Genomic DNA, 27172 nt, shown 5'->3' with positions numbered 1-27172 from the left:
GCTGAGCATTGTGGCTCATGCATGTAATCCTAGCACTTGAAGTTTAGGCAGGGTGATTGTGAAATATTCCAGACCACCTGGGCAAATAGTGCTGAGACCATGTTTCAAAAATCTTGTAGTGGCCTTGCACGAAACACAGCTTGTCATAATAGTCCAGCTCACTGTACTAGTACTCAGTCCACATTTATTATGCATCATTATTCAAGTTCTAAATTTTGGCATTAAAAACATTATTCTTTTGCTTTATTTTTTATACTTAGAGTATGAATTCCTTGTGTTCAATAGTCATGTGGTTAGAGGCCACCAAAATAGACTACCTAGAATGGGGGGGGGTGACCTCTCCAGATATTTCATGTTATCTTTATCTAGACCGTGTTCATGTTCTATAATCCAAAACAAGTTTCCTGTATTAAGGTACCAAAATATTTTCATCAGTATTTTTCACCCAGTCTTCACATTTCATTAAATCCATTATAGAGATGAAAATGTAGGTGCTGAAGCAGATTAGTTAAGTTACGAAATACTACATTTCCATAGCTGCACTAGGGTGCTTAAACATTTAATATAAGATTGGAATGACATCTCATGGACACAGTAAATTGAATAGTAGACATTAAGACTAATAAAGGTTAATTTTCTTACCTGAGATTAGTATTCAGTTATTTTATCTGTGGCTTTTGAAGAATCTTTCAGGCAAGGTATTTATTTAGGTTGGTGTGCACCAATTACCATTCTTGAGACATAGTTAAATCCTCAGCCCCAAATACTTTGATGGAAGAATTTCACTTTTCTAATTCTAAACTAACATAGAAAATGCCTAGTTTATTCCAATTGTTCCTGCAAAGAAATTAGAAAGACAAATGTTGGCAAGGTTTCTTTCCCAACAGGACTGAAACATTTTGTTGAAAGTAAATGCTGGCTCTTGGTAAAATTAATTTCAGAATGAGCCTAGGAAGGAAACATTTTAAAGTGACTTAACTAGTTCAAACTGCTTAGATTCACATTAAGCATTTACATAACCTTTTGCAAACTGTGTATGTGTGTATAAAAAGTGGTACTTTGCAGTGCTGGGGATTAAACCCTGCTCATATTTTAGCAAACACTCCCAGCATTGGACTGTAGTCCAATGGTTTTTTGGTTTTTTGATTTGAGATACTGTCTTTGCTATGTGTCGAGGCTGGCCTCAGACTGATCTTCCTGTTTAAGTGCTAGGATTACAGTGGGCTACCATGCCCTTCTAAGAATTTACAGTGTGAAATGTCAAAAGTGAAATTCGTGTTAAGTATTAACTTGAGCCAGTTGGTGGTGGGACACATCTTTAATCCCAGCTCTTGGGAATCACAGGCAGGTGTATCTGCAAGTTCGAGGCCAGCCTGATCTGCAGAGTGTTCCAGGACTTTCACAGAATCCTTTTTTTTTTAAAAAAGTATCCCCTTGAAGCTTTGCATGAGTATATAGTATTTAAAGAATTGTTAATGGTGACAGTGAGATGCATACTTTACCACTGGAACTGTTACTACCATCTACAAAGATAGTGTGTGTTTTGAGTTATTTAATGTCCTTCGGTCCATAAATTGATTCATATCTAATTTTGAAAAGTAGTATGTGTAAATTTAACAATGATATCAATGAAATTTTTATGCTTGGCAGTAATTGGGAAGAAAAGATGGTGCATTTTGAAAAGAAAACAAGTCGCTAAGGAACCACCTTTTCAGAATATTGAGGAAATATTGAAGCTTCACACACATACAGCTTATAAGGACTTTTCCCCTTTTCCTTGGAAGTTTAAGATTGTAGGGAAGAGAGGTGACAGGTTTCATGATGGCACCTGCTAGAATAATAGGACATCCTGGTTTTGCTAGAAGTGCTCCTGAGCCAGGACCTTGTTTGTCCTAGTAATGTGGCTCTACCGTAGTTGAAACTAGAACACTTGCGGTATGAGTATAATGTGTACAGGTTATTTAAGTGCTTTGCACGCTGATTGGGTTTTTCGCAACTACAAAACACTAGCATTAAGGTTTAGAATGAGATTTCTAAAGGGACTACCCAGCTTGCCAACCTGCTTCTGTCCTACGTGAGTTTGTGACCTGGTGAGGTGACTCAGGTTGTTAGTGACACGACTAAGGCATTGGCCTTCTGGCTAGGTGGGCTGTTTCTCTCTCCACTGTCGTAATCCCCAGCTTGATCCCTTATAAAAAGCGGACTAGAAGGCGTCTGTCCTTCCATCCTTTCCCTTAGGCGTGCGTACCAGAATTGGAAAGGGGGGGGGGTAGCAGGGCGCGCTACACGGACTACAATTCCCACAGGGCTCCGGGAGCCGCACTTGCGTGCTGTGCATAGGTAACCTTGCTCCACTCTTCCGTAATCCTGCTAGTCTCGGCGTTCTAGGTTTCCCTGGACTTCCGGATAAGGCCCGTGGGTGGCCGGCCAGAATATCTCCGTCTGAGCACTCCCGGGTCCTCCCGCCGGGCGGCGGCGGTGGACCTACAGCGGCTTTGCGTGTGGTGGGGGCGGTGGCTGCGCAGGCGCGGGGAGGCCTGCGGGGCGGGGCTTGGTGCGGCTGAGGCTGGCTGCGAAGCTGGGTGGTCGGTGGGTGGCTATGTGGATCCGCCGCCGGGCGGTGGGGGTGTCCTCTGCCGCGGCCTCTGAGGGCGGCACGTCCTCCGCTGCATGGACCGAGATGGGGTCCTGGATGCGGACGTTCGGGGGGAAGCTGAAGCAGCGGCTGAGGCTGGACGTGGGACGTGAAATCTGCCGCCAGTATCCGCTGTTCTGCTTCCTGCTGCTCTGCCTCAGCGCCGCCTCGTTGCTCCTCAACAGGTACCTGCCGTTGGCCCCGCGGAGGCCGCTCGGGAGCCCGTGGGCTATGCTGGGCTGCGGGCTGCGGGCTGCGGGCGGCAGGCGAGAGCCAACTCTGCACAGTCGCCTCGGGAGCGACGGCCGAGGTCGAGCCCGGATGTGCGGGCGGGCGCCGGCCGGCTGCCGTGGGCCGGGTATCTTCCGAGGTTACCAAGCTCTGAACCTTTCTTTTCTGACCCTTTCTCAAAATGTGGGCCCTTATCACTATTTTTCACAACCGAAATATGTATAGCTACCTCTGTTCGAAATGGTAAAGGCGATGCAGTCACTGGAGGAAGGAGGGTTTAAGGTCCTATCGCTGCGGCAGTCCCAGGCGGAACCCTTCTCTCTAGAAGTAGTACATACACACACGCCTTGGTAGCCACAGTACTTCTCCCAGTTTCCACTGTTGAAAAGATTTTTTTTTTTTGATCCGAAATCAGGAAATAGAATAATACTCATCACATTTCTACAAAGTCCTGTTCTTCCCCGCCTCTCTTTCTCTCTATTTTTAAAGAGTGCAAATATTCTGAGAAGTTAAAATGATTAAATTGAAATTTTGAGGTCCGAATGTCCCGCCCCTGAATCTTGTAGATTTCCTGGAGTAGTGTCGATGCATTGGATAGTAGAAAAGAAGTGTACTTAAAAACATCATGTTTTTTCCTCAGATGTTTTGAAGTAGTTCATCTGCAAGCATAACAGTGGAAAGCATACACAAGGGATTTAACTTAGTATTTTCACTAACGCTAACCATTTCCTGTGATTGTAACAACAGTTGTTTTCACAATGGCTTTATTTGTAGTTTTTGGGTTTAAGTAAATAAACTCGTGATTATTATCTTTTAAAAAAAAGTGTTTGGGTTGTGATGGTGAGGTAAAAATTTCGGAAGAAGTGGGGTCCTTTAACAGTAAACATTGTTAGTTACTACCATTCTGTCCTCTGTAAGAGGTTCCAAGCTAGACTAATAGGTTCAGTTGAAGAAAATGTGAACTACAGGATTTAAGTTTTGTCCTCAACTTTCTTCAACAGGAACTGAGTTAAGTGTAATTCTTCTCCAAGTTGGGACAGCCATGAGTTGAGAGCATATTGAACCAGCATTCTAAGGTCATCAACTTAGGAAGTCATAGCATGTGATCTTATGTTGTTGGTAAATCAAAATGTTGTCTTGTGTGTGTGACTTGCGATCTGTACCAAGTACTTGAACAGAAGGGAAAAAGTACACATACTCTTATATCTGAGTGAAATAGTTTTTGCATATTTTCCCATTTGTTATTGTTGAATCAGCTAAAGTGACTTTAAGTATCATAGTGCTGTCTTATTTGATTATTTTGTGTGAATGGGTGATTTGCCTGCAGGTATGTCTGCTCCCTGTGGATGGCAGTGCTGATGGAGCCCAGAAGAGGGTCTTGGATCCCCTGGAACTGGAGTTAGAGAATGTGGGTGCTAGGAATGGACCCCTCATCCTCTGGAAGAGCAGCCATGTACTTAATCATTGAGCTATCTCTCCAGCCCCCACGATGCTGTCTTTAAATAAATAGTTAGAGAGCCTCTTTCAGGAAAAGTATTAGGGAGGGTACAGAGCAGAGTGAATAATGTGCTTTTTTTATGAATCATGTAATTTTCCTTATGATGTGTACTACTGTGTATGTGAGAGAGAGAGAGAGACAGAGAGAGAGACAGAGAGAGAGACAGAGACAGAGACAGACATAAACATGCATGCTGTGTATGCTTAGATTGTTCATGGAGTGTCATATGAGAAAACATGATCCCTTCTGCCAGTAGGAACTAGTAGGTTTGTGCACTCTTAAGTTTTTCTGTTTTGTTTCTTTTTGAGACAGAGCTTCTCTGTGTAGCCCTGGCTGTCTTCGACTCACTCTATAGACCAGGCTGGCCTTGAACTCACAGAGATCCATCTGCTTCTGCCTCCCGAGTGCTGGGATTAAAGGCGTGTGCCACCACTGCCCAGCTTTAGTTAGAGCTTTTTGAGACTTCTCTACACTGGTTTTTACACTGGCTGTACCAGTTTTCAATCCCACACCAGTGAATGAAGATTCTCTTTTCCCAACAGCTCCTCCAGCATTGTCAGGTGTTTTGCTGATCTTTGCCAAAGTTGTTGTGGTTTGTATTTTCCATTGCTAAGAATGATGAACATGTTTTTAAGATAATTCTTAGCAATTTTTCATTTCCTCTTTTGAGAATTCTTTGTGCAGGTAAAAGGCCCATTTTTGGATAGGTTGTTTATTTTTGGTAAGTTCTTTATATATTTTGGAAATCAATCTCCAGTCAGATGTGTAGCTGGCAAAGATTCTCTCCCATTCGTGGGCTTCATCTTTACCCAGTTGATTGTTTCTTTAGCTGGGTAGGAGCTTTAAATTCCACTTGCCAGTTGTTGGCCTTCACTTCTTGGGCAAATGGAAACCTATTCTGAAAGTTCTTTTCTTTTCTGTTTTTCCTTCCTTCCTTCCTTCCTTCCTTCCTTCCTTCCTTCCTTCCTTCCTTCCTTCCTTCCTTCCTTCCTTCTGGTTTTTCGAGGCAGGGTTTCTCTGTGTAGCTTTGGAGCCTACCCTGGCACTTGCTCTGGAGACCAGGCTGGCCTCGAACTCACAGAGATCCACCTGCCTCTGCCTCTAGTCCATGTTAGGTGGGATTTGCTTGATTGAAGTTCTTGTGTTGATTGAAATCAATACCCGAAGCTCTGGCTGGAGTGTCAGTTGAAATGGAGCAAGTTGGATCCAGAGTAGCCGAGGAGGTGCGGTCCATTTTCTTTCCGGAGCGTCCAGGGATTGTTGTCAGGTCGGTCTTCATTGGCTGTGTGGGACCCAAACATATAAGTGTTAGCAGAGAAATGTTTGCTTGTGTATGTATGCATATCGGGAAAGGCAACCATAGGAAAATAACAATTATGAGTGAGTGTACACCTTGAGAGAAAGAGTCGAGAAGAGACAACAGACAGTCCCCAATTTTTCTCTTATTCTGTATTACATCAATTGGCTTCTTGATATAATACAGAAACTCTTAAAGTTTAGGTAAACAACATGCTTGGATTTTTGAGGAGGAAAGCCAAATCCAACTCTAATTCCAGCATCGAGTTAATTGAATGGGCATTAGGAGACAAAGAGAAATAGGCATAGTGGAAATTGTCCAATGACCATTTTTCTTTTTTTTTGATGATTACATTTACTTCCTTTTACCCATGTAGTGTCTTTTGACTTAATGGAAATAAGTTTTCCTGTGAAAAGAAAAACAAAACACTTCCTTTTCCTTTATGAGGTTTCCATTCAGTTTATGAAATATACCTTGGTAGAAAACCTGTCATTTCTCCTCATCAAGAGGTTTTTCCTTTACAACTCAAATCTTGATCAACTTTGATTTTCCTTTACAACTCAAATCTTGATCAACTTTGATCCCCCAGCCTGTTTTTGGAGCATCTCTTTTAGTGTTCTATTCGATCTCTCAACCACTGCCTGTCCCATAGGATTGTGTAGTATACTGGTCACATGCTTTGTGTTGTAATATTTGAAAAACTGTTCAGATTTAGTGGAGATATATGCTGGACATTGTCAGTTTTTATTTGTGCAGGTATACCCATAACCACCATCACCTCTAGCAGGTGTGTAATAACAGAATCGGCTTTTTCAGAGTTAAGAGCAGTAGCCCATTGGAACCCTGAGAATGTGTCTATAGTATGATGCACATATTTCAAATTTCTAAATCCTGCAAAGTGAAAGACATCCATCTGACAAACCTCGTTTCCCAAATGCCCTCAGGGTTACAGCCTGCTGGCAATGGAGTTTGATTATAAAAAGAACAAGTAGGACAATTTCTCACTATCTCCTTGGCTTGTTGCCAAGTGATGGAGAAGTCCTTTTTCAAACCTTTGCTATTTACATGATGTTTCTTATGAAATGCTGAGGCTTCTAGCACACTTCCAATTAATAAACGATCAATCTCATCATTGCCTTGTGGTAGTGGGCCTGGCAGACCCATATGGGATCTGATATGACTTATATAAAAGGGATTAGTTCTGCTCCTGATAGTGCCCTGCAATTGTATAAACAGTGAAGTTACTTCTGTATTATCAGGAACAAATTCTGCAGTCTGAATGTGTAATACGACCGTCTCTGCACATTGAGAATCTGTAACTATATTGAGAGGCTCTGGAAAATCCATGAGCACCATGAGGATCAAGCATAATTCTTCCTTCTATACAAATGTATATGGTCTTTGAACTACTTTACTTACCTCACCTGCTTTATAACCTGCCTTACCTGATTTGTTGGCATCAGTGTAGAAGGTAATAACTCCAGAAATGGGAGTTTGTCTTACAATACGTGGAAGAATCCAGATTGTCTTTTTATTTAATTCTGTCAGTTTTGGGATAATTGTTGCTAATCGTTCCCAAAAGTCAGTAAGAGCTATTTGCCAGTATTTATTATCCTTCCATAAGGAGGAAATTTCCTCACTAGTTAAAGGTACTATAATTTCTGCTGGATTTTTTCCAGTTAGTTGATGGAGTCTTAATTTGCCCTTTAGAATCAAAACAGAAATCTTTTCTATATATGTCTTTAGCTTTTTATTCTGCTTATGTGGCAGGAATATCTATTCCAATATGGTGTCTTCCCTCTGCATCAGAATCCCAGAAGGTAATAGTCAAAAATTATAATTAGGTTAGTTAGGTTTTCTAGATATACAGAGATGTATTTGAGATGGATATATATTCTTCAAACCTTTCAAAGACCTACAGAAAATACGGCATTTAAATGGTCTAGGGTTTTCATAACAGTGAGACACAACTGCTCCTGACACACCAATTATGTCAGAAAGGAGGATGGGTATCAAAGAAACTCATTATGGAGTTTGCTTTCAACACGGTAAGATGAACCTTTTCGGCAAGAAACTGCTCTTACCTGGACTGTTAGTTGCTATATAAACTGGACATATAGGACCCAAGAAAGTGACTGCTGAACTTACAAAACATGACAGTACTGAAGGGTTCCTGCTTAAATGGAGAAGTGTGCCAGACACACTGTGGCCTATGGGCTGAAGATGGATGCCCCAATGTTACAGAGGAACTTTGGGTGACTGTCCAGGCAGTGAGATGTCTCTGTCAATTCTAGAGTTTATATATTATCCTTCAGTGGTCTTTGATGGAGTTGAAGACAGATGGTTATGGTTATAGTTTTCTTCAGTCATTATAAAAGATGTTACCCTTCTTTTTATTTAGACTGAAAAGAGGAGATGATGGGGGAGGTCCTTCTGTGTATATGATTGTCTTATTGGTTGATAAATAAAGTACTGTTGGCCAATAAGAAAACAAGATAGGTGGGACTAAGAGTCATGGAGGATTCTGGGGAAGGTAGGAGGAAGCTCAGAGTCACCATGTGAGCCTGGGAAACAGGATGCTTGCTGCTGGTATCCAATAAGATAAGTCTTATAAAATATATAGATTTACGATAATTAAGACTGAGCTAGCAGATGAGAAAACCTAGTCATTGGCCAAGTAGCATTTGTACCTAATATAAGTCTCTGTGTGTTACTTGAGACTTTAACATGGCGGTGGGCACAACTTGGGTGGCCTGGCGGAAAGTGCCCACATGGCAGCAGGACTTGGCGGAAAGACTTATTGTTTATTGTCTCCCTCCCTCCCTCCCTCTCTCCCTCTCTTCCCTCCCTGCCCTTCTTCCTTCCCTCTCTTTGTCTCTGTCTGTCTCTGTCCCTCTCTCCCTTCTCTTTGAGACAGGGTTTCTCTGTGTCTTTGAAGCCTGTACTGGAACTTGCTCTGTAGACCAGACTGGCCTCGAACTCACAGAGATCCTTTTGCCTCTGATCCCCCCCCCCCCAAGTGCTGGGACTAAAGGCATGCATGTGCTGCCACCACCACCTAGCTTTATTTCTGATTCTGTCACCTTGGGTCCTATTTTTCTTTGTTTTGGTTAGTAGGGCCAAGGATCTGTCAATCTTGTTTATCTTCCCAAAGAACCAGCTCTTAGGTTTGTTGACTCTTTGTATTGTTTTTTGTTTCTATGTCATGGATTTCTGCTCTGATTTGGAGTACTGTTGTCTATCCTTTTATTCTATGCGGTGTTTATTGTTGAAGCTAAAATGTATTTCTTGTAGACAATACATTTGGTTTCTTGATCTATTCAGTCAGCCTGTGTCTTTTTATTGGGTAATTGAAACCATTGATATTTAACACTGTTATGGGAAAGTGTGTGTTAATTGTGCTCATCATGCTATGTTTGGTGGTGTTTGTGTTCTCCATGATACTTTGTGTTTTAGTATTTATATCTTTTTTTTTTTTCAGTCTTTCTGCCATGATCATTCCTCTCTTCAGCTCAAAATATTTTGTTGTCAGGTCTACAAGGGTGATGAGACAAGGTCAGGGGCCTGAGTGTATGACCAGGGCTAGATTTGGCAGGTTGGGGATGAGGCATGTTAGGAGGCCCATCAGATCCACAGGTTTAGATCCCAGAGAAGGTTGTGGGAGATCTGGCTGGTTGGTGAGGTTGGATGAGGTTCAGAAAGTACCAGGCTAGAACCTGGGGAAGGATGTGGAAGAATTGGTTGGGGAGAGAGGTTGGGTGAGAGTAGAAAGAGCCTGTCTGTGAGTAATGGCAGGTAATGTAGTCCTTTAAATCTTAGAGGGCATGTGTTGGAAGCCTTTATCATTTATTACAGAAGTAGCAATTAATATTGTAGATAGCAAACTTGAATGCTCTCGTTAGGCATGCTGGTGAGATGGCTCTGGTAACATTAGCACTTGATGTTATTATGAGGACCAGAGTTTGGATACCTGCACCAAAAATTGGATGACTTACAAACTCCTGGAATTCTGCTTCCAAGAGCTCTGACATCTTTTTCTGGTGTCTATGGACACTTTACATACATGTGTGCATGTCCTCATTCACATTGTCATGCACATGCATGCACACACTTAAATATTTAAAACGTCTTTGCTTTAAAAACAAAAAACAACACAACAGGGCTTTAGAGGAATTGCTCAGTTGTTGAGTGCTCGTTATCAGTTCAGATCCTAACTCTTCTAACAAGCCAGGCTTAGTTCCATGCCCTTAACCCCAGCACTGAGGTAAAGAGACACAAGAAAATGGCTGGGCTTGCTGCCTGCTAGCCCAGACAAAAAGAACCAAAAAACAAAAAACAAAAAAAAACCCAAATGGAGAGCTTCAGCTTCAGGGAGAGCCCCTGCCTGAAAGTAGTAAGGTAGGACATGATAGAGGAGGACACCTAACCCCCCCCCCCCCAATCCCTGTGTGTGTTGAAGTGTGCATACACTACACTCGAATGCAGACATCCACCCTTAGGGACTGCTTTAAAAACATGGCCACTGTGGCTCTGTGTTGGTGCGTCTCATCCCTGTCCCCAGAGGCACTGGTATCGGATCGTCTCTGCTCCTGTGCCCAAGGAGCTACTGATGATGGCCAGTGTTGATGATGTCTGCACATCAGCCAGGGACTGCACTGCCAATCTGGACAACTTGGCCAAAGCCACCTTTGATGCCATCTCTAATACCTACAGTTACCTGACCCCTGACCTCTGGAAAGAGACTGTTTTCATCAAGTTTCCTTATCAGGAATTCACTATCAATGAAAAAAACCACACCAGAGTCTCTGCTCAAGGGATTTTATACAAGAAAAAGAAGGGCTAGAGAGATGGCTCTGAGGTTGAAAGCACTGACTGCTCTTCCAGAGTCCTGAGTTCAATTCCCTGCAGTAACATGGTGGCTCACAACCATCTATAATGAGATCCAATGCCTTCCTCTGGTGTGTAGGCATACATGCAGACAAAACATTGTGTATATATAATAACAGTAAATAAATAAATCTTAAAAACAAGAAAGTGAAAAATAAAAGTCTGAAAAATAAAAACTGGTTTTCCCAGAAAATGGTGGTGGCACATGCCTAGTCCTAGCACTTGGGAGGCAGAGGCAGGTGGATCTCTAAGTTTGAGGCCAGCCTGGGCTACAGAGTGAGTTCCAGGATAGCCAGTGATACATAGAAGAGCCCTGTCTCAAAAATAACCGCCAAAAACCACAAAAAATAAGTAAGTAAATAAATAAAACATTTTCTATTAACTGCCAATAGACTCTTTTAGAGGTTGGTTTATTTTATTACTTTTTCTAAGAATCAGCTTGCATTTTGTTAAGTTTGCTTGTTGTTGTCCTTTCTATTGGTTTGTTTGTTTGTTTGTTTACAATTTCCTTAGTGTGTTTTTGGAATTTCTTTTTATCCCCTAGCATTTGGAATGCTTAGCTTGTCAGCATTTCCCTTTGCTAATCAGTGCAGCATTTCTCATGGTCAGTACTCTGAGGTTTTGAGCCAGTAGTTCTTGTTGTTGGGGCTGTCCTGTGCATTGTGGGTATTTTTCTAGCTCCTTGATGACAGTAATGCTGTGTTGAGGTTCTTCTCAGAGGGTGATACGGTAAAATTGTCTCTGTACACTGCCAAGTGCTGCCGGGCAGCAAGATCATCCCTGGGTTAGAACTACCAGCTTGATTCCTTTAAAGCTACACATTTCTGGTTTAATACTCTAGGGCTAGAAAGCTTCATCTTAATGTCTTTGTTCTAGTTGATTTTGATTATAACTAGCACTAATGAATATAGAGTTTACTATCATGCATTCTAAGTGTACAGGCCTTTTTTTTTTTTTTAAGAGATGGGGCTCTCACTGTATTTTACAGGCTAGCTCCAAACTCCCCCTCTTGCCTCAGCCTTCCAGGTAACCAAAACCACAGACATGCACCTAGTTGCTGGTTTTATAGTTCTTAAGTTATGTTTTGGAATTCAAAAGCATTCTATTTATTTATTTTATTTTTATTTATGTGCATTGGTGTTTTGCCTGCACGAGGGTGTTGGGTACCTTGGAACTGGAGTTATAGACAATTGTGAACTGCCATGTGGATGCTGAGAATTGAACCTGGGCCTTCTGGAAGAATAGCCAGTGCTGTTAAACACTGAGCCATCTTTCTAGCCCTCAGAAGCACTCTAAAAAAATTACTGTATTTTTTCTAAATTAGGTACCAAATTACATTTGATGACCTGAACAGTCATGAGGCTATTAATGATATTTATTTCTCAGTGATTAATTTTTTACTATTTATATGATTTGTTACAGAAATGTTGAAATATGATGTGAACGCTTCATCAAATATCACTTGGGAATGCTAAAAAATACATGAAACATACTGTAATTATTCATTAATCAAATTTCTGAATTTTGAATGATTTATGGTTGGAATGATTTTGGGGAAGTGGGTTCGGTTGCTACTTACCAAATGTAAGATTCACTTAAGTTTGTTGTTGTTGATGTTGTTTGGATGTAGACTATATTTCTTTAGTTCCATGGGAAGTTTGAATAACGGAATGGATAGAAAAAGGTGAAGTAGAGACTGTAAAGGCTTCAGAGACCTTTTGGAAACACTGTGGAACCATAGTGGTTTTCTGACGGGTGGGTATTGATGTTTAATTAAGAACATTTCATTCATTAATTGTGTACATACACACACATACATACACACACATACACACACATACACACACACACACACACACACACACACACACACACACACACACACACACACGGGGGTGGGGGGGCGGGTAAGCTTTTGGGAGACAGTTCTCTCCTTCACTGTGTGGGTTCCAGGGACCTAACTCGGTCAGACTTGGTAGCAGGCTCCTTTTACCACTGGGCAAGTGGCAATTTTTAGTAATAGGCACACAGTGGCTGTTTCTCAGGTGGAGAATTCAGTGTGTGGCATCAGGTGGTTTCACTGGCTGGGTGGCCTACCTTTTGATTTACATGGTCACTGTCTATAAGATATTAGTATTTCCACATTTTTCCCCCTTAGCTGCTGCATCCCTCAATTCTGAGCTGTAGGTCTCACAGTTTATTTTGCAAGTGGAAAGATATATGGGAAGAATCTGGGATACACATGAAGCCAACCAAGATGCTTCCCTTCTCATGGGTCCCAGCCCAGAAGTGCTGTCTGCCTTGCTGAGAAATAGTTGCACTTTTTTTTTTTTTCTTTCTACTTCCATCGTCCTTTGTGGTGGGAAGGCAAGCCTGATAATACTGCTTACTCTATCAAGGAAACAAAGTCTCTCACTCCTTTAAGCTATGTCGTCTATTTTCTCATTGAAGACATTCCCCAGGTCAGCTGTACTCACTTAACAAGACTGACTCCTGGCTTACAGACCTGTTTTAAGTTCTGCTATCAATCAAGGTGACCTCAGTGCTTAAGGGAGCTACTGTTAGATAATCTAGTCTGTATCTAGGTGATTCTTCAATCTCCCATTTGTATGACCATACAGTGGACCTTGCTGTCACTAGCAAGTATTCCTAAGACTCAGATATCTTTCGATGGTAGCATTCAGGAGGCTGAGGCTGGAGGACCACAGATTTAAGGCCAGCCTGGGCTCTGGACTCTGTAGCAAGACTTTTTTGGTTTTGTTTTTTCAAGATACGGTTTTTCCGTGAGGTCCTGGCTGTCCTGGAAGCTCATTCTATAAACTAGGCTGGCCTCAAACTCACAGAAATCAGCCTGCCTCTGCCTCCCAAGTTCTGGGATTAAAGTTGTGCACCACTACCTCTGACTAAGCCTCTGTTTTTAAATAAATAAAATGAAAAGCTGTACTGTTGACTAGTGCTTTCTCATTCAGTCAGTCCTGATGTCCTGACTCCTCTACTCTCCTCCTATCCATTGTCCCCTGCTGTTGGAGTTTAGAGTCAATACTAATGTAGATCTCCCAGCCTACTACTTGAGCTATTCCACTTTAGCAGCTTTCATTCTACTCACTTGACACAATCCAAATCTTGAGTCAGTGAGGCTGTTCTAGTTTCCCCACTGCTGTGATAGATACTCAGATCAAAAGCAAACTCGGAGACAGGGGTTCTTTCAGCTTGCAGGCTATAGTCTGTCTTTGAGGGAAGTCAGGGGAGGAACTCAAGCACGACCTTGGAACAAAAACCATGGAGGAACACAGCTTGTTGGCTTATACTTAACTAGTTCCCTGTTTTTAATTAAATATTTAAAAGTATTCACTCGAAGCCTTGGTGGCCCACGCCTTTAATCCCAGCACTCGGAGGCAGAGACAGGCGGATCTCTGAGTTTGAGGCCAGCCTGGTCTCCAGAGCGAGTGCCAGGATAGGCTCCAAAGCTACACAGAGAAACCCTGTCTCGGAAAAAAAAAAAAAAATTCACTCGGGAGGCAGAGGCAGGTGGATCTCTATGAGTTTGAGGCTGCTCTACAGAGTGAGTTCCAGGACACCCAGAGCTGTTACACAAAGAAACCCTGTCTTGAAAAACAAACAAAAGAATTAATAAATATTATTTTAACATGTATGTGTGAGTTTATGTACATCACATACATCACAGCCTAGGAGGCCAGAAGAGAGTGTTGGATTCCCTGAAGCTGATGTTATAGATGGTTTAGAGCCAGGCAGTGAGCTGCGGAGACTGGAAATCGTGTCTCTGCAAAGGTGGTATGCTCTTAACTCCTGAAACTCTCTTCAGCCCCTTCTGTAGTTTTTAAACTCTCCCTTTTCTTCCTGGGTCATGTCATTTATTCCTGTGACTTTAATGGTCTCCCCTCCCTCCCTCCCTCCCCTCCCTTTCTTTCTCTCTCTCTTCCCCCTTTCTCCCTTTCTCTCCCTTTCTCTCTTTCTCCCTCTCTCTCCCTGTCTCCCTCTCCCTCTCTATCTTCCTCTTCCTCCCTTCCTCTTTCTCCCTCTCCCCCTCTCTCTTCCTCCCTCTCCCTCTCCCTTTTCCCCTTTCCTTCTCCCCCCCCCCGCCCCCAGGATTTCTCTATGTAACAGTCCTGGCTGTCCTGGAGCTAGCTCTTGTAGACCAGGCTGGCCTCAAATTCACAGATACCCGCCTGCCTCTGCCTCCCAAGTGCTGGGATTAATTGTGTGTGTGCCACCACTGCCTGGCAATGGTCTTTTTTCTAATTTCTAAACCTTTGTTTTCAACTAATATTCTCTGTAAAGAGTTGCCATATATTGCAGTTTGTGGGCCATTTTTCTGTGGTCCATGTTAAGTCACCTGTAACTTGGTCTGTCCAAAGACTGATTTGTTTCTCTTTTTATTAAGTGCGTAAATTTTTTTCTTTTTTCATCTTTTAAAAAAATTTAGTTTATATACTAACCACAGCTTCCCCTCCCTCCTCTCCTCATGCTCTGATTTGTTTCTTGAAGGCTTTTCTTTTTGCTCATACCTAGCTAGCTACTTAAATTTTCTTCTGTTTGTCAAAAGAATCAGCTCCTTTTTTTCTGTGTCTGTTCCCTGGTGAGGGTCCTTATCTCCTCTCCTAGATTTCTCCAACAGCTTTCATATCAGCCAGTGTTTTCTTGTTGCAGCCTGAATGGATTCAGTGTAATGCTGTCACTTTCCTTCCTAGAACTTTCATAAGATTTTTTATTATTTCCTTAGCATTGCTCAGGACTTGCTTGTGCTTTCTTTTAGTATTTTCTTTGTCTTGTCATGTGTATTTTCAGTTGCACTTCATTTTTACTTAGTACTTTCATTATTTGTATGTATGTGTATATGTAAGATATGTAGGTGTATATGGGAACTCACAGCTCCTGTGTGGAGGACAGAGGACATCTTTGTGAAATTGGTTCTCTTTTTCCACCTTTATGTGGTTTCCAGGGATCAAATTGGGTCATCATGATTACATCATCAGGAGACCAGCAGCACTTTACTACTGAGCAGTCTGCGAGCCCACCTAGGACTTTTGATAATAGCTAACAGAAACCCAGTTTGTACTAGGGTTGGCCAAGAGAATACTGAATGACAGAAAACTGGGTCTCAGAGAAATAATGAACAATATTGAGAATACTACTAATGCCTTCTTGTGCTAGGTGTGGTGGGGCATACCTTTAATTTCAGCTCTTAGGAAACAGTCTGAGGCAAGTCTGGTCTATACAGTAAGTTCTAGGTTGACCTGCACCACAGAGTGAGACCCTCCAAACCAAGCAATAACAAATCTTTGTTTACTCTTCTGTGTTCTCCTTGCAGTGTGACTTCATTCTCTACTCACTGCCATTTTTTTTTTTAAAGTAACATAGCTGACAGTTACTAGAGCTTTGCTTAAAAGGGACTAAGACTGATTGCACCCTAGTTTCTAGTTAACATAGTTCACTCTCTCATTTCTTTGCAAAAAAATATTGTAAAGAGTAATTTGAATTTAGTATATTGACTATCTTCTGTGTCTAATGACCAAGCTTCTAAATGTTGATTGATCTTCAGTGTTTCACTCACTGTCATAAAATATTTCCAAAATGTCCTTAAAAGTAAAGATTTTTGCCAGAATCACTTTGAGATGTTTTCTACCCCCCCTTTTTTTTTTTAATATTCCCATCACCATTTGAGCCTAGGCTGGCTAAGGATGACTTCCATTTCCCAAATGCCGGGATCAGAGGGATGCTTGGTTTATGTGCTGTCAGAGAGCAAACCCAGGGTTTCCTGCATGCCAGGCAAGCACTCTACTGACTGACCTACATCCTCAGTCCTTCATATCTAGAGTCTTAAACAATGGCAGTGTCCCAGATTCCCACAAGGACCTGTTTTGTTTGTAATTGTGTTTTCTTTAATCTGAATTTCAGTTCTAGCATTATTTGCTGCTCATTTCCTTGTTTCACTTTCATGCTTATGAGTTGCTTTCCTTTTGGAATTATCCATTTTTATAAAATGTTACACAGGGTTATTATTGGGAACAAGGAGATAACTCACAGCTCCATGTTTTGCTGTTGTATGTGAGTGATCAGTTACCAACAGGATCTATGCAATTGGTCACTTGGACATCTGTTAGTTATATTACGGTTTTTGGACTGAAGAGTTAACAGTAAAGCTTATGTTTTATGCAGCTATTCACCATTAATAAACACACTGAGGTCATTGAAGTGTGAACTGTGTGATGGGATGGGTATCTGCCTGTTTTAAGACACCTTAATATGGCATATAATATCACACAATAGCTAGTCTGGCTTCCTGCCTCTTCAGATTCCTCTTAGGACCATTTTAAAAAATTATTTTAGATTCATTTGTTTCACTTTGTATATCTGAGTGTTTGGAGTGTGTATCTGGTGCCTGTGGAGGCCAGAAGAGGGCATCAGATCTCCTGGAACTGGAGTTACAAATGGTTGTGAGCCACCATGTGGGTGCTGGGAATCAAACCTGGCTCCTGATGAAAAAGCAACAAGTGTCCTAAATCTCTACTTGTGGACACTATGTGCAGATCATAGCCATGTAGTACTCTCAAGTTGGAATTCCCCTATCTTTCTCAGCCCCTCATTCCCTTCCCCTACCCTCTTCTGTTTGTTTTCCCCTATCCACTCATTAAGTTTTTCTATAGCTATTAAGTTCTGTTTCATAATACCAAACCCGTGTTCACATTGTATTATACTCATTTATTAAACTCTCACTGCCAGACTGATCTCTGTGTTACTAGAGACCATGGTAGTGATGTTCTTTATCTATCTCCAGAGCATAACACTGTCTAACACAAAGTAGGCACTTAGAAAAATTAATTTTAATTTTAATGATCATTATAATTTTAGAATGTGAGAATAGAGGGTATTCTGGAAGAATGAATTTGGACTACTTTAAACATAAAAGCATGGAAATGAAACTATGAAATGTTGAACCTAGTTTCCTTTTATACTTGAATGAAATTATGTATTTGTTAATATATTTATTGTTTATGTTATAGCTAACAAATATATTACAGAAAGTTAATTGATTGGAAAACTTAAAATTGATTTTGATTAATAAATATATGGCAGATCAATAAAGTAATAGCTTTTAATGTTATACATTTCTTTGATTCTGATCATTTTTATTTATTTCTAAGGTATCTTCATGTCTTAATGATCTTCTGGTCATTTGTTGCTGGAGTTGTGACATTCTACTGTTCATTAGGACCTGATTCTCTCTTGCCAAATATATTCTTCACAATAAAATACAAACCTAAGGTAAAATTGTGTTTTTAAAATTTTTACGTTAAAATTTGGAGCTGGAGTCACAGGCAGTTGTGAGCAGTGCAGGTGCTAAGAACTGAACCCTGGCCCTCAGGAAGAACAGCATGTGTGCTTACTGCTGAACCCTTTCTCCAGCCCTGTGTTTTAATTTTCCAAGTCAGTTTATGTGACTCTGGTGTTTAGGGTTTCTTTTCTTTTTTTTTTTTTTTTTTTACTAAAAGCATTTTAGAGCAATGGTTTTTAAAATCTACATATTATTATTATTTTATAATGGAATACATGAAGTCCATTGAAAAAGTTTAAAATGAGCATTATGTGCTTTTACATGTATATGCATGAATAAATGTATAGATACTTATTTTAACTCGACTTTATTTTCATTTACTTATTTATTTATTTTGCTGCTGAGGATTGGACCTAGGCCTTTGCATGTAATTACCCACTGAGCTGCATCTTGAGTCCTAGTTTTAAGGTTTACAGTTCTAATATCAACTGTAAAAGGAAAATACAATCTTCTCAGAAAGTTGCAGTTCACAGTGTCAGCTTGTCTCCTAGGGACATGCTAATCACAAGGGCGATTAGCTTAGAACAGAGGTTTACAAAAGTGGTTGTACAAGAGATCCTTCTTGGGCATCATCCACAGTCTGGATTGTTGAACCTTATTCCCAGAGTTTCATTAAAAAGTTCTAGGCTACTGCCCTGTGAATAGTATTGTTAAAAGCTTTCCAGGTAATTCTGAAGCACAGATATTTAAGGAATTCTGGGTTAAATAATAATACAATTCGGTTAATTCTCTCTCTCTCTCTCTCTCTCTCTCTCTCTCTCTCTCTCTCTCTCTCTCTCTCTCTCTCTCTCTCTCTCTCTCTCTCTGTGTGTGTGTGTGTGTGTGTGTTTAGCCAAAATAATTTATATTTCTGAAATTGAATAGTGGTGGTAGTAGTATATTAACTTTGTCCTCTGTAAGGCAAAATTCTGACTTTTCAAATTCTATCAGCAGGTCAGAATTTAGTGAGATACCTTTTTCCCTTTACTGATAAAGAGAAAGCATGGGGCCTTGTACCCACTATTCAAGTGCTGTCCTTTAAATTGATATAGTCCCCCATTTTAGGTTTGTGGTATTTCTGTGTAGAGGAAACACAGAAGTCTGGGTTGTCTTGGTTATGGCCCTTAGTATTTATCACATCTTCTCCCTCATTGAAGCTAAGCTTTGGGAGAAACAGAGAGTAGTATTTTTTTTTCTTACATTTTTGCAGTACAAGACACAGTCAAAGGCAGACTATTTATTTATTTAGGTATATGTTTATTTATTTATCTTTGGTTAAAGACAGGGTCTCATGGGACTTAAATTTTAGATCCTCAGCCTCCTGAGAGTTGGAATTACAGGCATGTACCACCATGTCTGCTAAGAGAACCTTTATTTTTGGTTCCCACTCTTATCTTTTTTTCTGGTGGTAAGCATTGAACCTGTGTCTTTGTACATGCTAGAAAATTCTCTACTACTGAACCACTGAGTTATACCCCAGGCCCAGCTTATGTATTGTAAAGCAGTTCATAAGGTGTTTCGTGTCCACTGGCAGTTAATTTAACAGGTATTTATTACAAATAATAGTTTTATTTTTGAAGCACTTAAAAAAAGTCCTTTGAATGCTCTCATGGAGGACAACAAAAGCTTTTGGAAAATTGATTCTTTGTAGTAGAGAAACTAAAGACGAATCTCTTTTTTCTTTCCTTTTTTTAGCAATTAGGACTTCAAGAGTTATTCCCGCAAGGTCACAGCTGTGCTGTTTGTGGTAAAGTGAAATGTAAACGACATAGGTAAGTTAAACTTCTTTGTAAGTTGTGCTTGGTGTGTGTGTGTGTGTGTGTGTGTGTGTGTCCATACTATGTGTCTGGAGGTCAGAGGATAACCTGTAGAGCTGGTCCTCTCTTTTCACCTTTGTTTGGGTTCTGTGAATCAAGCTCAAGTACTTGAGCTTCTGAGTAAAGCAAGGGCTCTCACCTAGTGCTGAGCCATCTTGCTGGCCCCATGTTAAATACTTTCATTTGTTCATCATTCTACTACATTTTATTACAAGTGATTTCATTGTTTGATTCACTTCAGGCCTTCCTTGCTGCTTGAAAACTACCAGCCCTGGCTAGACCTGAAAGTGCCTTCCAAGGTTGATGCCTCTCTCTCAGAGGTAAGTAATGTAACTAACATTGCCAAATATGAGCTTGTATTCTTTAAGGACGGGATCGTGTTCTGAAAATCATAGGCAGTTTTGTCCCTGTGAGAGCATCACAAAGTGTGCTTGCACAAACCTTTAGTCAGTGCATAGGGCTTCTTGGTGCCGACAAGGGTTGTATAAATTACACTTATTTGAAGCTGCTGCTGGCCTAACATGGCATGTGTATTGTTTTAGAGAAAATCCTTTTTTAAATTTAATAAATGGGAGTAAACTAAAATAAAAAGTACACTATTATTCTAATTTAATTTCTGCTGCTGTGATAAAAAATTGTGACAAAACAGCTTATGGGAGGAAAGGGCTTATTTGGCTGATAGTTTCATGGTCTAGTCCATTGCTGGGAGAAAGTCAGGGCAGAGTGTAAACATAGGGATCCTGCATGCTTCGTTCCAGCAAACTATTTTTTTACATTATTCAGGAGCCCCTGACTAGGGAATGGTGTTGTCCATAGTGGCCTGTGTCTTCTACATCAATTAACCATTAAGACATATATATATATATATATATATATATATTGAATATATATATTCCCAGATAGGCCAACCTGATCTAAATAATTCCTATTTGAGACTTTACAGTGATTCTGGGTTAGGTGAAGTTGACAGTTAAAACTAACTTGCACAGATATAAACATATAAAACTATATAAACATCTACTATAAAGTATAATATGCCATAGATGAAAACTATGAATAGCATAGTAAATTCATAAACTAGTAATAAATATTATATAAATATATTATCAAGTGTTACATACTATGTATAATTATATATGCCATAGATTATAACTGTCAGCACAGTAGTTTTGTTTATACCTGAATTGTTATGAACATATAGGCAGATGTGTGCTATAACAGCTGTGATACCCACCCCCAACTCCCAGGAGGTGGGAACTTTTATAGTCTTTTGGTTTTTTTTCTTTTTTGGGGTTTTTTGAGTCAGGGTTTCTCTGTGGCTTTGGAGGCTGTCAGGAACTAGCTCTTGTAGACCAGGCTGGTCTCGAACTCACAGAGATCCGCCTGCCTCTGCCTCCCGAGTGCCAGGATTAAAGGTGTTCGCCACCACCACCTGGCTGGGAACTTTTATAGTCTTAAGAGTTTACTGTTAAATATGCCATCTGTGTTGGTTGAAATATTTGGTGTATGACTATATATCCAATTAAAAAATATTGAATACCAATAGAGAATTTCCTGATATTTTTATCAGAAAATCTAATCTTGATACATCTTATGAAGTTAGGTGTGGTGTTTCATTCCTGTAATTCCAGCACTTGGCAGTCTGAGGTAGCTGGATCATGAGTTTGAGGCCAACCTGGGCTACAGAGTCAAGTTCTAGGCCAGCCCGAGTTACAGAGCCTGTCTTAAACAATAACAATAAAAACAAACAAAGCAACTACATCTGAATGTATATCACCTAATGAGTTCTTGGCTAGGTAATTATTACAAAGTAAGCACCTTGAATATTAAGATATTCCAAATTATACTCACAACTCAAATTTACATAGACATTTCAGTCAAGAAAATTTCTGCTGTAAGAACAGGTGTCTTTATGATAGGGAAATAACCATTTGCAAAGGAACATTGAAGTCTTTCTTTCTTTCTTTCTTTCTTTCTTTCTTTCTTTCTTTCTTTCTTTCTGAGACAGGATTTCTCTCTGTAGCTTTGTAGACCAGCCTGGCCTTGAACTCACAGAGATCCACCGGCCTCTGCCACCTGAGTGCTGGGATTAAAGGTGTGGGTCACCACTGCCGGACTGAACTCTTTTTTTTAAAAATTTATTCATTTATGTTTTTTTAAGGTATAAGTGCCTGCATGCATACCAGAAAGAGGGTATCAGATCCCAATATAGATGGTTGGCAACCACCATGTGGTTGCTGGAAAGGGTCCTTCAGGTAGACTTCCTGAGAGGAAGAGGCTGGACAGGTGGAGTGTTTAGGAAGCTGGAGGGTAAAATGTGAGGGGTGGTAGCAGCGAAGACACAATATTTTAGTAGCTGTCGTTTATGGATGGATATACTTATTGTACATTAGGCTCTTTGTTAACAACACACTTTTTTTGCATGTGTAATCTACATATAGCTTATGAAATGGATACTATTGGCATTTTCAAGGCAAACTAGGAGTTAGAGAGATTTAATAGAATCCTCAAGTGTTATTATCAGTAGAACTTGGTTAAAGTTTAGGTGTGAGAGTGGGTGTTGGGGAAGTAGCTTGCAGTGGGTGAAGTGCTTGCCAGGTACATGTGAGGATCTGCATTGGAGTTAGTTCTCAAGCTTCCCCACCAGTGCTTGTATACCAGCACCGGGCATTTGTGGAGACAGACAGCAAAGTTCAGTGAGAGATCCTGCCTCCAAAAATAAGGTGGAGGCCTGGGGATGTCATTGAATGGTAGAGTGCTTGCCTGGCATGCGCAAGTCACCAGCACTGCTGGGGGTGGGGGATGGTGGGGTGTGGGGAGAAGGTGGAAATCGGTAGTGGAAGGTGCTGGAAGATATCTCTAGCCTCCAATCACTGCTTGCACACAGACACACATGAAAATGCTTAGTTCTTAGTATTTTATATAGTTGTTAGGGAATGATGCTGGGCATGGAGGTGCACACCTTTTATCCTAGCTTTTGGGAGGCAGGGCAGCCATATTTCTGTGGTTTCCTTAGTGGGTTCCAGGATATATAGAGACCCCGTCTCAAAGAAAAAGAAATCCATAGGCTATCAGTTATTTGAACTTGGAAGCCAATGGTTTTCAGACTGACTAGAGCCTTAGATGTGACTCAGGATGTAGCAAGAAGTGAAAAGGGAGTAAGTGGTGGTGGTTGCTGGCGTGTGGGCTCTCCAGAATTAGCCCAGCATTTTGCTTTTCAGGTATTTTGGTTTGGTGTATTCTGTTGAGGGTTTCATAGGGAAGTGTGTGGTGAATGCATGTTTTAGATCACTGGTACCTCTGGAGACTAGAGGGTAGCAAGCTTGGAAGCTGGGGGACTAGCTGACAATCATTGATGGGAAATAAAACAAGCAGTAGAGCCACAGAAGAGAGCTAAGGGTTTAGTGATTGCCCCTCCCCCCCCCAGTATAGTGAATGCTTAGTTTTGGTAATTAAAAACGCAAAACAAATGATTTTAGCCTTATTGATTAGCAATGGACATCTTTGGTTACTACTGCCAGGGAAGGGAAATGGTAAATCTTTTTTTTTTTTTCCTTTTTTAACCCCCCCCCCTTTTTTTTTTTTTTTTTTTTTTTTTTTTTTTTTTTTTTGAGACTGTTTCTCTGTGAAGCCTTGGCTGTCCTGGAACTCAATATGTAGGCCAGACTGGCCTACAATTCATAGAGATCTGCTTGCCTCTGCGTCCTGAGTGCTGGAATTAAAGGTGTGGGCCACCACCTCCTGGCTGGTGAATCTTTTTGTTTGTTTTTCGAGACAGGGTTTCTCTGTAGCTTTGGAGCCTCTCCTGGCACTTACTCTGTAGGCCAGGCTGGCCTCGGACTCACAGAGATCCGCCTGTCTCTCTCTGCCTCTGAGTGCTGGCATTAAAGGTTAGCAACAACCCCCCCCAACCCTTAATTGTCTTAATTATTTCTAGGCTGTTTCTAGTTGACATAAAACTAGCTATTGCACATTGCTTCCTCTTCTCGCCTTTGCTCTTTTAAGTTACTGCACAATGCTGCAACTCCTTCTTAAAGTTACAACATGTAACTCCACTCAGACCCAAGAAACAGAATATTTAACTGAAGTTAGGATTTATTTTGTTCTGCTGTCTTATATACTGGTTTTAAGTATACAGCTAAAGTTTTCAGAAAGTGAGTATATCTATGTAAGTATCATCAGAGCAAGAAATAAAACATTAGGAGTACTCCAGAATTTCTCTTCTCTTCATGCCCTTCAGTCACCATTGTTCCTTCAGAGAAAATCAGAGACACCTGATTTTGAGTCTGCATAAATCTTACATACTTTTTTTTTTTTTCAGTTGTTCAGTTTTTGGTTTTTGTTTAGTAAAACCAGTCAGGAACAATCAGGAACAATTCACTGAAAAAATTAAAATTTATTATTGTTTGTATGTATGTACATGATATGTGTGTGGGATACTTGTATATGGGTGGGTGTGTGTGTGTGTGTGTGTGTGTGTGTGTGTGTGTGTGTGTGTGTGTGTGTGTGTTCCTTCCACCTTTTAATGGATTCTGGGAATCAAACTCATGTCACCAGGCTTACTCAAGTAAGTACTTTTACTTGCTGAGCCATCTTGATGGCCCTTGTTGAAACACTTTATGGAGATATTTGAGATATGTATGTCATTCTAATAAAAAACTTCTTTTCTGGATTATATAATTTTCAAGTATGTTTTTTTCTTCAGTTCTGATTGAGCCTCATAACCATGTAGAGTTGACATTAACACATTGTCAAGAAGTTTTGTCAGCTGGACAGTGGTAGGGACAGTGGTAGGACAGTAGTCATAGAGGCCAGGCAGTGGTGGTAGACACCTTTAATCCCAGCACTTGGGTGACAGAAACAGACAGATCTCTGTTTAAGGCCACCCTGGGCTACATGAAATTGATCCAGTCTAAAAGAGAAATGGATCACACAAAGGCAGAGGTAGATAGATGGGTATCTGCATTCAAGGCCAGCCTAGTATACAGAGCTAGATCCAGGACAGCCAAGGCTATACAAAGAAACTCCGTCTTCAACCCTTTTCCTCCCCAAAAAGAGATATTGTCACTATTTGGTATAATAAAATTGGTTGTTGCTAATATATATCACTTAGTAGTACATTTTTATTTCCTTATAATTATTTTTCTTTAATATTTTTTTGTGCAGGTTCTTGAATTAGTGTTGGAAAACTTTGTTTATCCATGGTACAGGTATGTTTTTTTTTCCATAAGAGCTCCACTTCACCCCATGCCTGCCCTTAATATGGTCAATAGGATTAAACTAAGCATGTTAATGATACATTTTCAGTGTAAGTCAGGACTTTTCAGTGACAAGGCCAAATCTTCTTTGTGGAGAGCTATGTTCTGCATTACTGGATATTTAGCTGTGTCCCTGACCTATTTCCCATTAAATGCTAGTAGTACACTCTCTTTCAGTCTGACTACCATAAAGATCCTCAGAATGCCCTAACAATATCCAGAAGATTTAATTGGCTCCAATTAAGAATCATTGATGAGCTGGGCATAATGACACAAGCCTTTAATCACAGCACTTGGCAGGCAGGAGAATTGCATTATTTGAGCCCACCTGACCTCTATAAGGAGCTCCTCTCTGTAGCAAACAACATGATTTTCTTACACAGTTTTTACAGGGCTGGGGACGTAACTTGGTAAAGTACTTGCCATGCAAGTATGGGAACCTGAATTTATCCCCAGTACACAGGTGAAAAGCTGGTCGTGATTCACAAATGCTTGTAATTCCAGTGCTGAGCAGCCAGAGGCCAGAGAACCACTGGGGATCACTGGAAGCCTAGTTTAGGCTTGGGGAGTACTAGGCCCTATAGTAAGGTGGGTGATAGCTGGGGAACGGCCAGGGTTGACCTCTGGTCTCTGTGTACATGTGTGCATACATGCCTCCACCCACAGATACCCATATACACATAAATTGAAAGGTCATTTCATAGATTCTCTGAAAAAATAATGCCAAGCTGCCCCCCCCACCAGAAACTTTGTTTTTAGTGCATACAGGGTATAGTGTTGTTTCTGCAGAATGTAGAAAACACTCTAGCTCAATAAAAGAAAAATGAGATTTTAATTTAGAGTCAGGCATCCAAATTATGTCATTTTATAAATGTATGTTTTTTTAGGTAAGCACTATGTGTTTATTATATTTGAACATGTAAATCTGACAATATAATGTCTAATTATATAAGTCACTTTTGTATTGATTCAGTTATGTTTTATATTTCCTAATTAAAAACATTCTACTGCCTGGCGGGGGTAGTTCAAGCCTTTAATCTCAGCACTCAGGAGGCAGAGGTAGGAGGATCTCTGTGAGGTCAAGGACAGCTTGGTCTGCAGAGCCAGGACAGCTAGAGCTACATAGAGAGAGACCCTGTCTCAAAAAACCAAATAAAAGAAAAAAAAAGTTATTTGTTCATCCATAGTGTTTTAAGACTAATTTAACACAGCAATTTATATGCTACATTTTTCTGAAAATGTGTATTATTTTTTCACACTTATTTGTGTATGTACTACACATACAATGTAGAGGACACTTAATAGAGGTCAGAGGACAACTTGCCAGGGCTGCTTCTCTCTTCCCACCCACCATATGGGCTCTGGGGACTGTGTCATCACCCATTGAGTGGCCTTTCTAACTCTCTCTCTCTCTCTCTCTTTTTTTTTTTTTTTTACATTTTATTTTATCTTAAATGTGGAGTATTTGTCATTTAAACAAAGCTACTGATGAAACCTTTTGTTAAATAATCTTTCTAAAGACACTTCCTTTCTTTCATTGCCAAATTGAGACTTCTCAGACATAAAATCTGGTTGTATTTCTAGAGCACATATAGTGATGCTACTGTAGCTCCTCTGAGTGGGCAGCAGGAGGTGTGGCTGACACTTTTGTTTCCCATATTCTGCTTAGACATGTAATAAATAGCTCATAAATAGCTCCATCGTCAAGTTTAGGATGTGATCATTATTCACATCACTCTTTCTTGTCTTTGATTAGAAAAGAGGCTGTACTTCTGTAAGGTCGTAAAGATTTCAGGAAAATTAGCTGGGTGTGATGGTGCACACCTTTAATCCCAGCACTCAGGAGGCAGAAGTGGGCAGATCTCTTAAGTTTGAGGCCAACCTAGTCTACATAGTAAGTTTCAGAACAGCCAAGGCTATGTAGAGAGACTGTTTCAAAAAAAAAAAAAAGATTTCAGGAAAATGAGAAGTTCGTCTTCCTGTGAAATTGGTTAGAATTTCAGTTTAAGAATGTTTGCAGGAGCACTATTTGTAATAGCCAGAAACTGGAAGCAGCCTAGATGCCCCTCAACCGAAGAATGGATAGAGAAAATGTGGTACATTTACACAATGGAGTACTACTCAGCAGAAAAAAAAAACAATGGAATCTTGAAATTTGCAGGAAAATGGATGGAACTAGAAGAAAACCATTCTGAGCGAGGTAACCCAATCACAAA

General features: G+C 40.5%; 1 protein-coding gene across 4 annotated transcripts in view; it reads left to right on the top strand.

Moving 5' to 3' along the window:
- The first annotated feature begins 2545 nt into the window (after positions 1 to 2545).
- Snx14 (sorting nexin 14) overlaps positions 2546 to 27172 on the top strand; it is a 63266-nt gene continuing 38639 nt past the window's right edge. For 2 of the 4 annotated variants that reach the window (XM_027410984.2, XM_027410985.2), the window contains exons 1-5: positions 2547 to 2820; positions 17712 to 17832; positions 19577 to 19653; positions 19940 to 20018; positions 24865 to 24908. In XM_027410984.2, the coding sequence (XP_027266785.1) occupies positions 2600 to 2820; positions 17712 to 17832; positions 19577 to 19653; positions 19940 to 20018; positions 24865 to 24908 (542 nt within the window). In that variant the 5' untranslated portion in view covers positions 2547 to 2599. Of the gene's footprint in view, positions 2821 to 17711; positions 17833 to 19576; positions 19654 to 19939; positions 20019 to 24864; positions 24909 to 27172 lie in introns of all 4 variants that reach the window. The other 2 variants (XM_027410983.2, XM_027410986.2) reach the window with 2 other exon arrangements.

Source organism: Cricetulus griseus, chromosome 4, assembly GCF_003668045.3.
Source record: "Cricetulus griseus strain 17A/GY chromosome 4, alternate assembly CriGri-PICRH-1.0, whole genome shotgun sequence".
Taxonomy (NCBI): domain Eukaryota; kingdom Metazoa; phylum Chordata; class Mammalia; order Rodentia; family Cricetidae; genus Cricetulus; species Cricetulus griseus.
The sequence above is the reverse complement of the archived record's forward strand: the minus strand, read 5'-3'. Positions and strand labels throughout refer to the sequence as shown.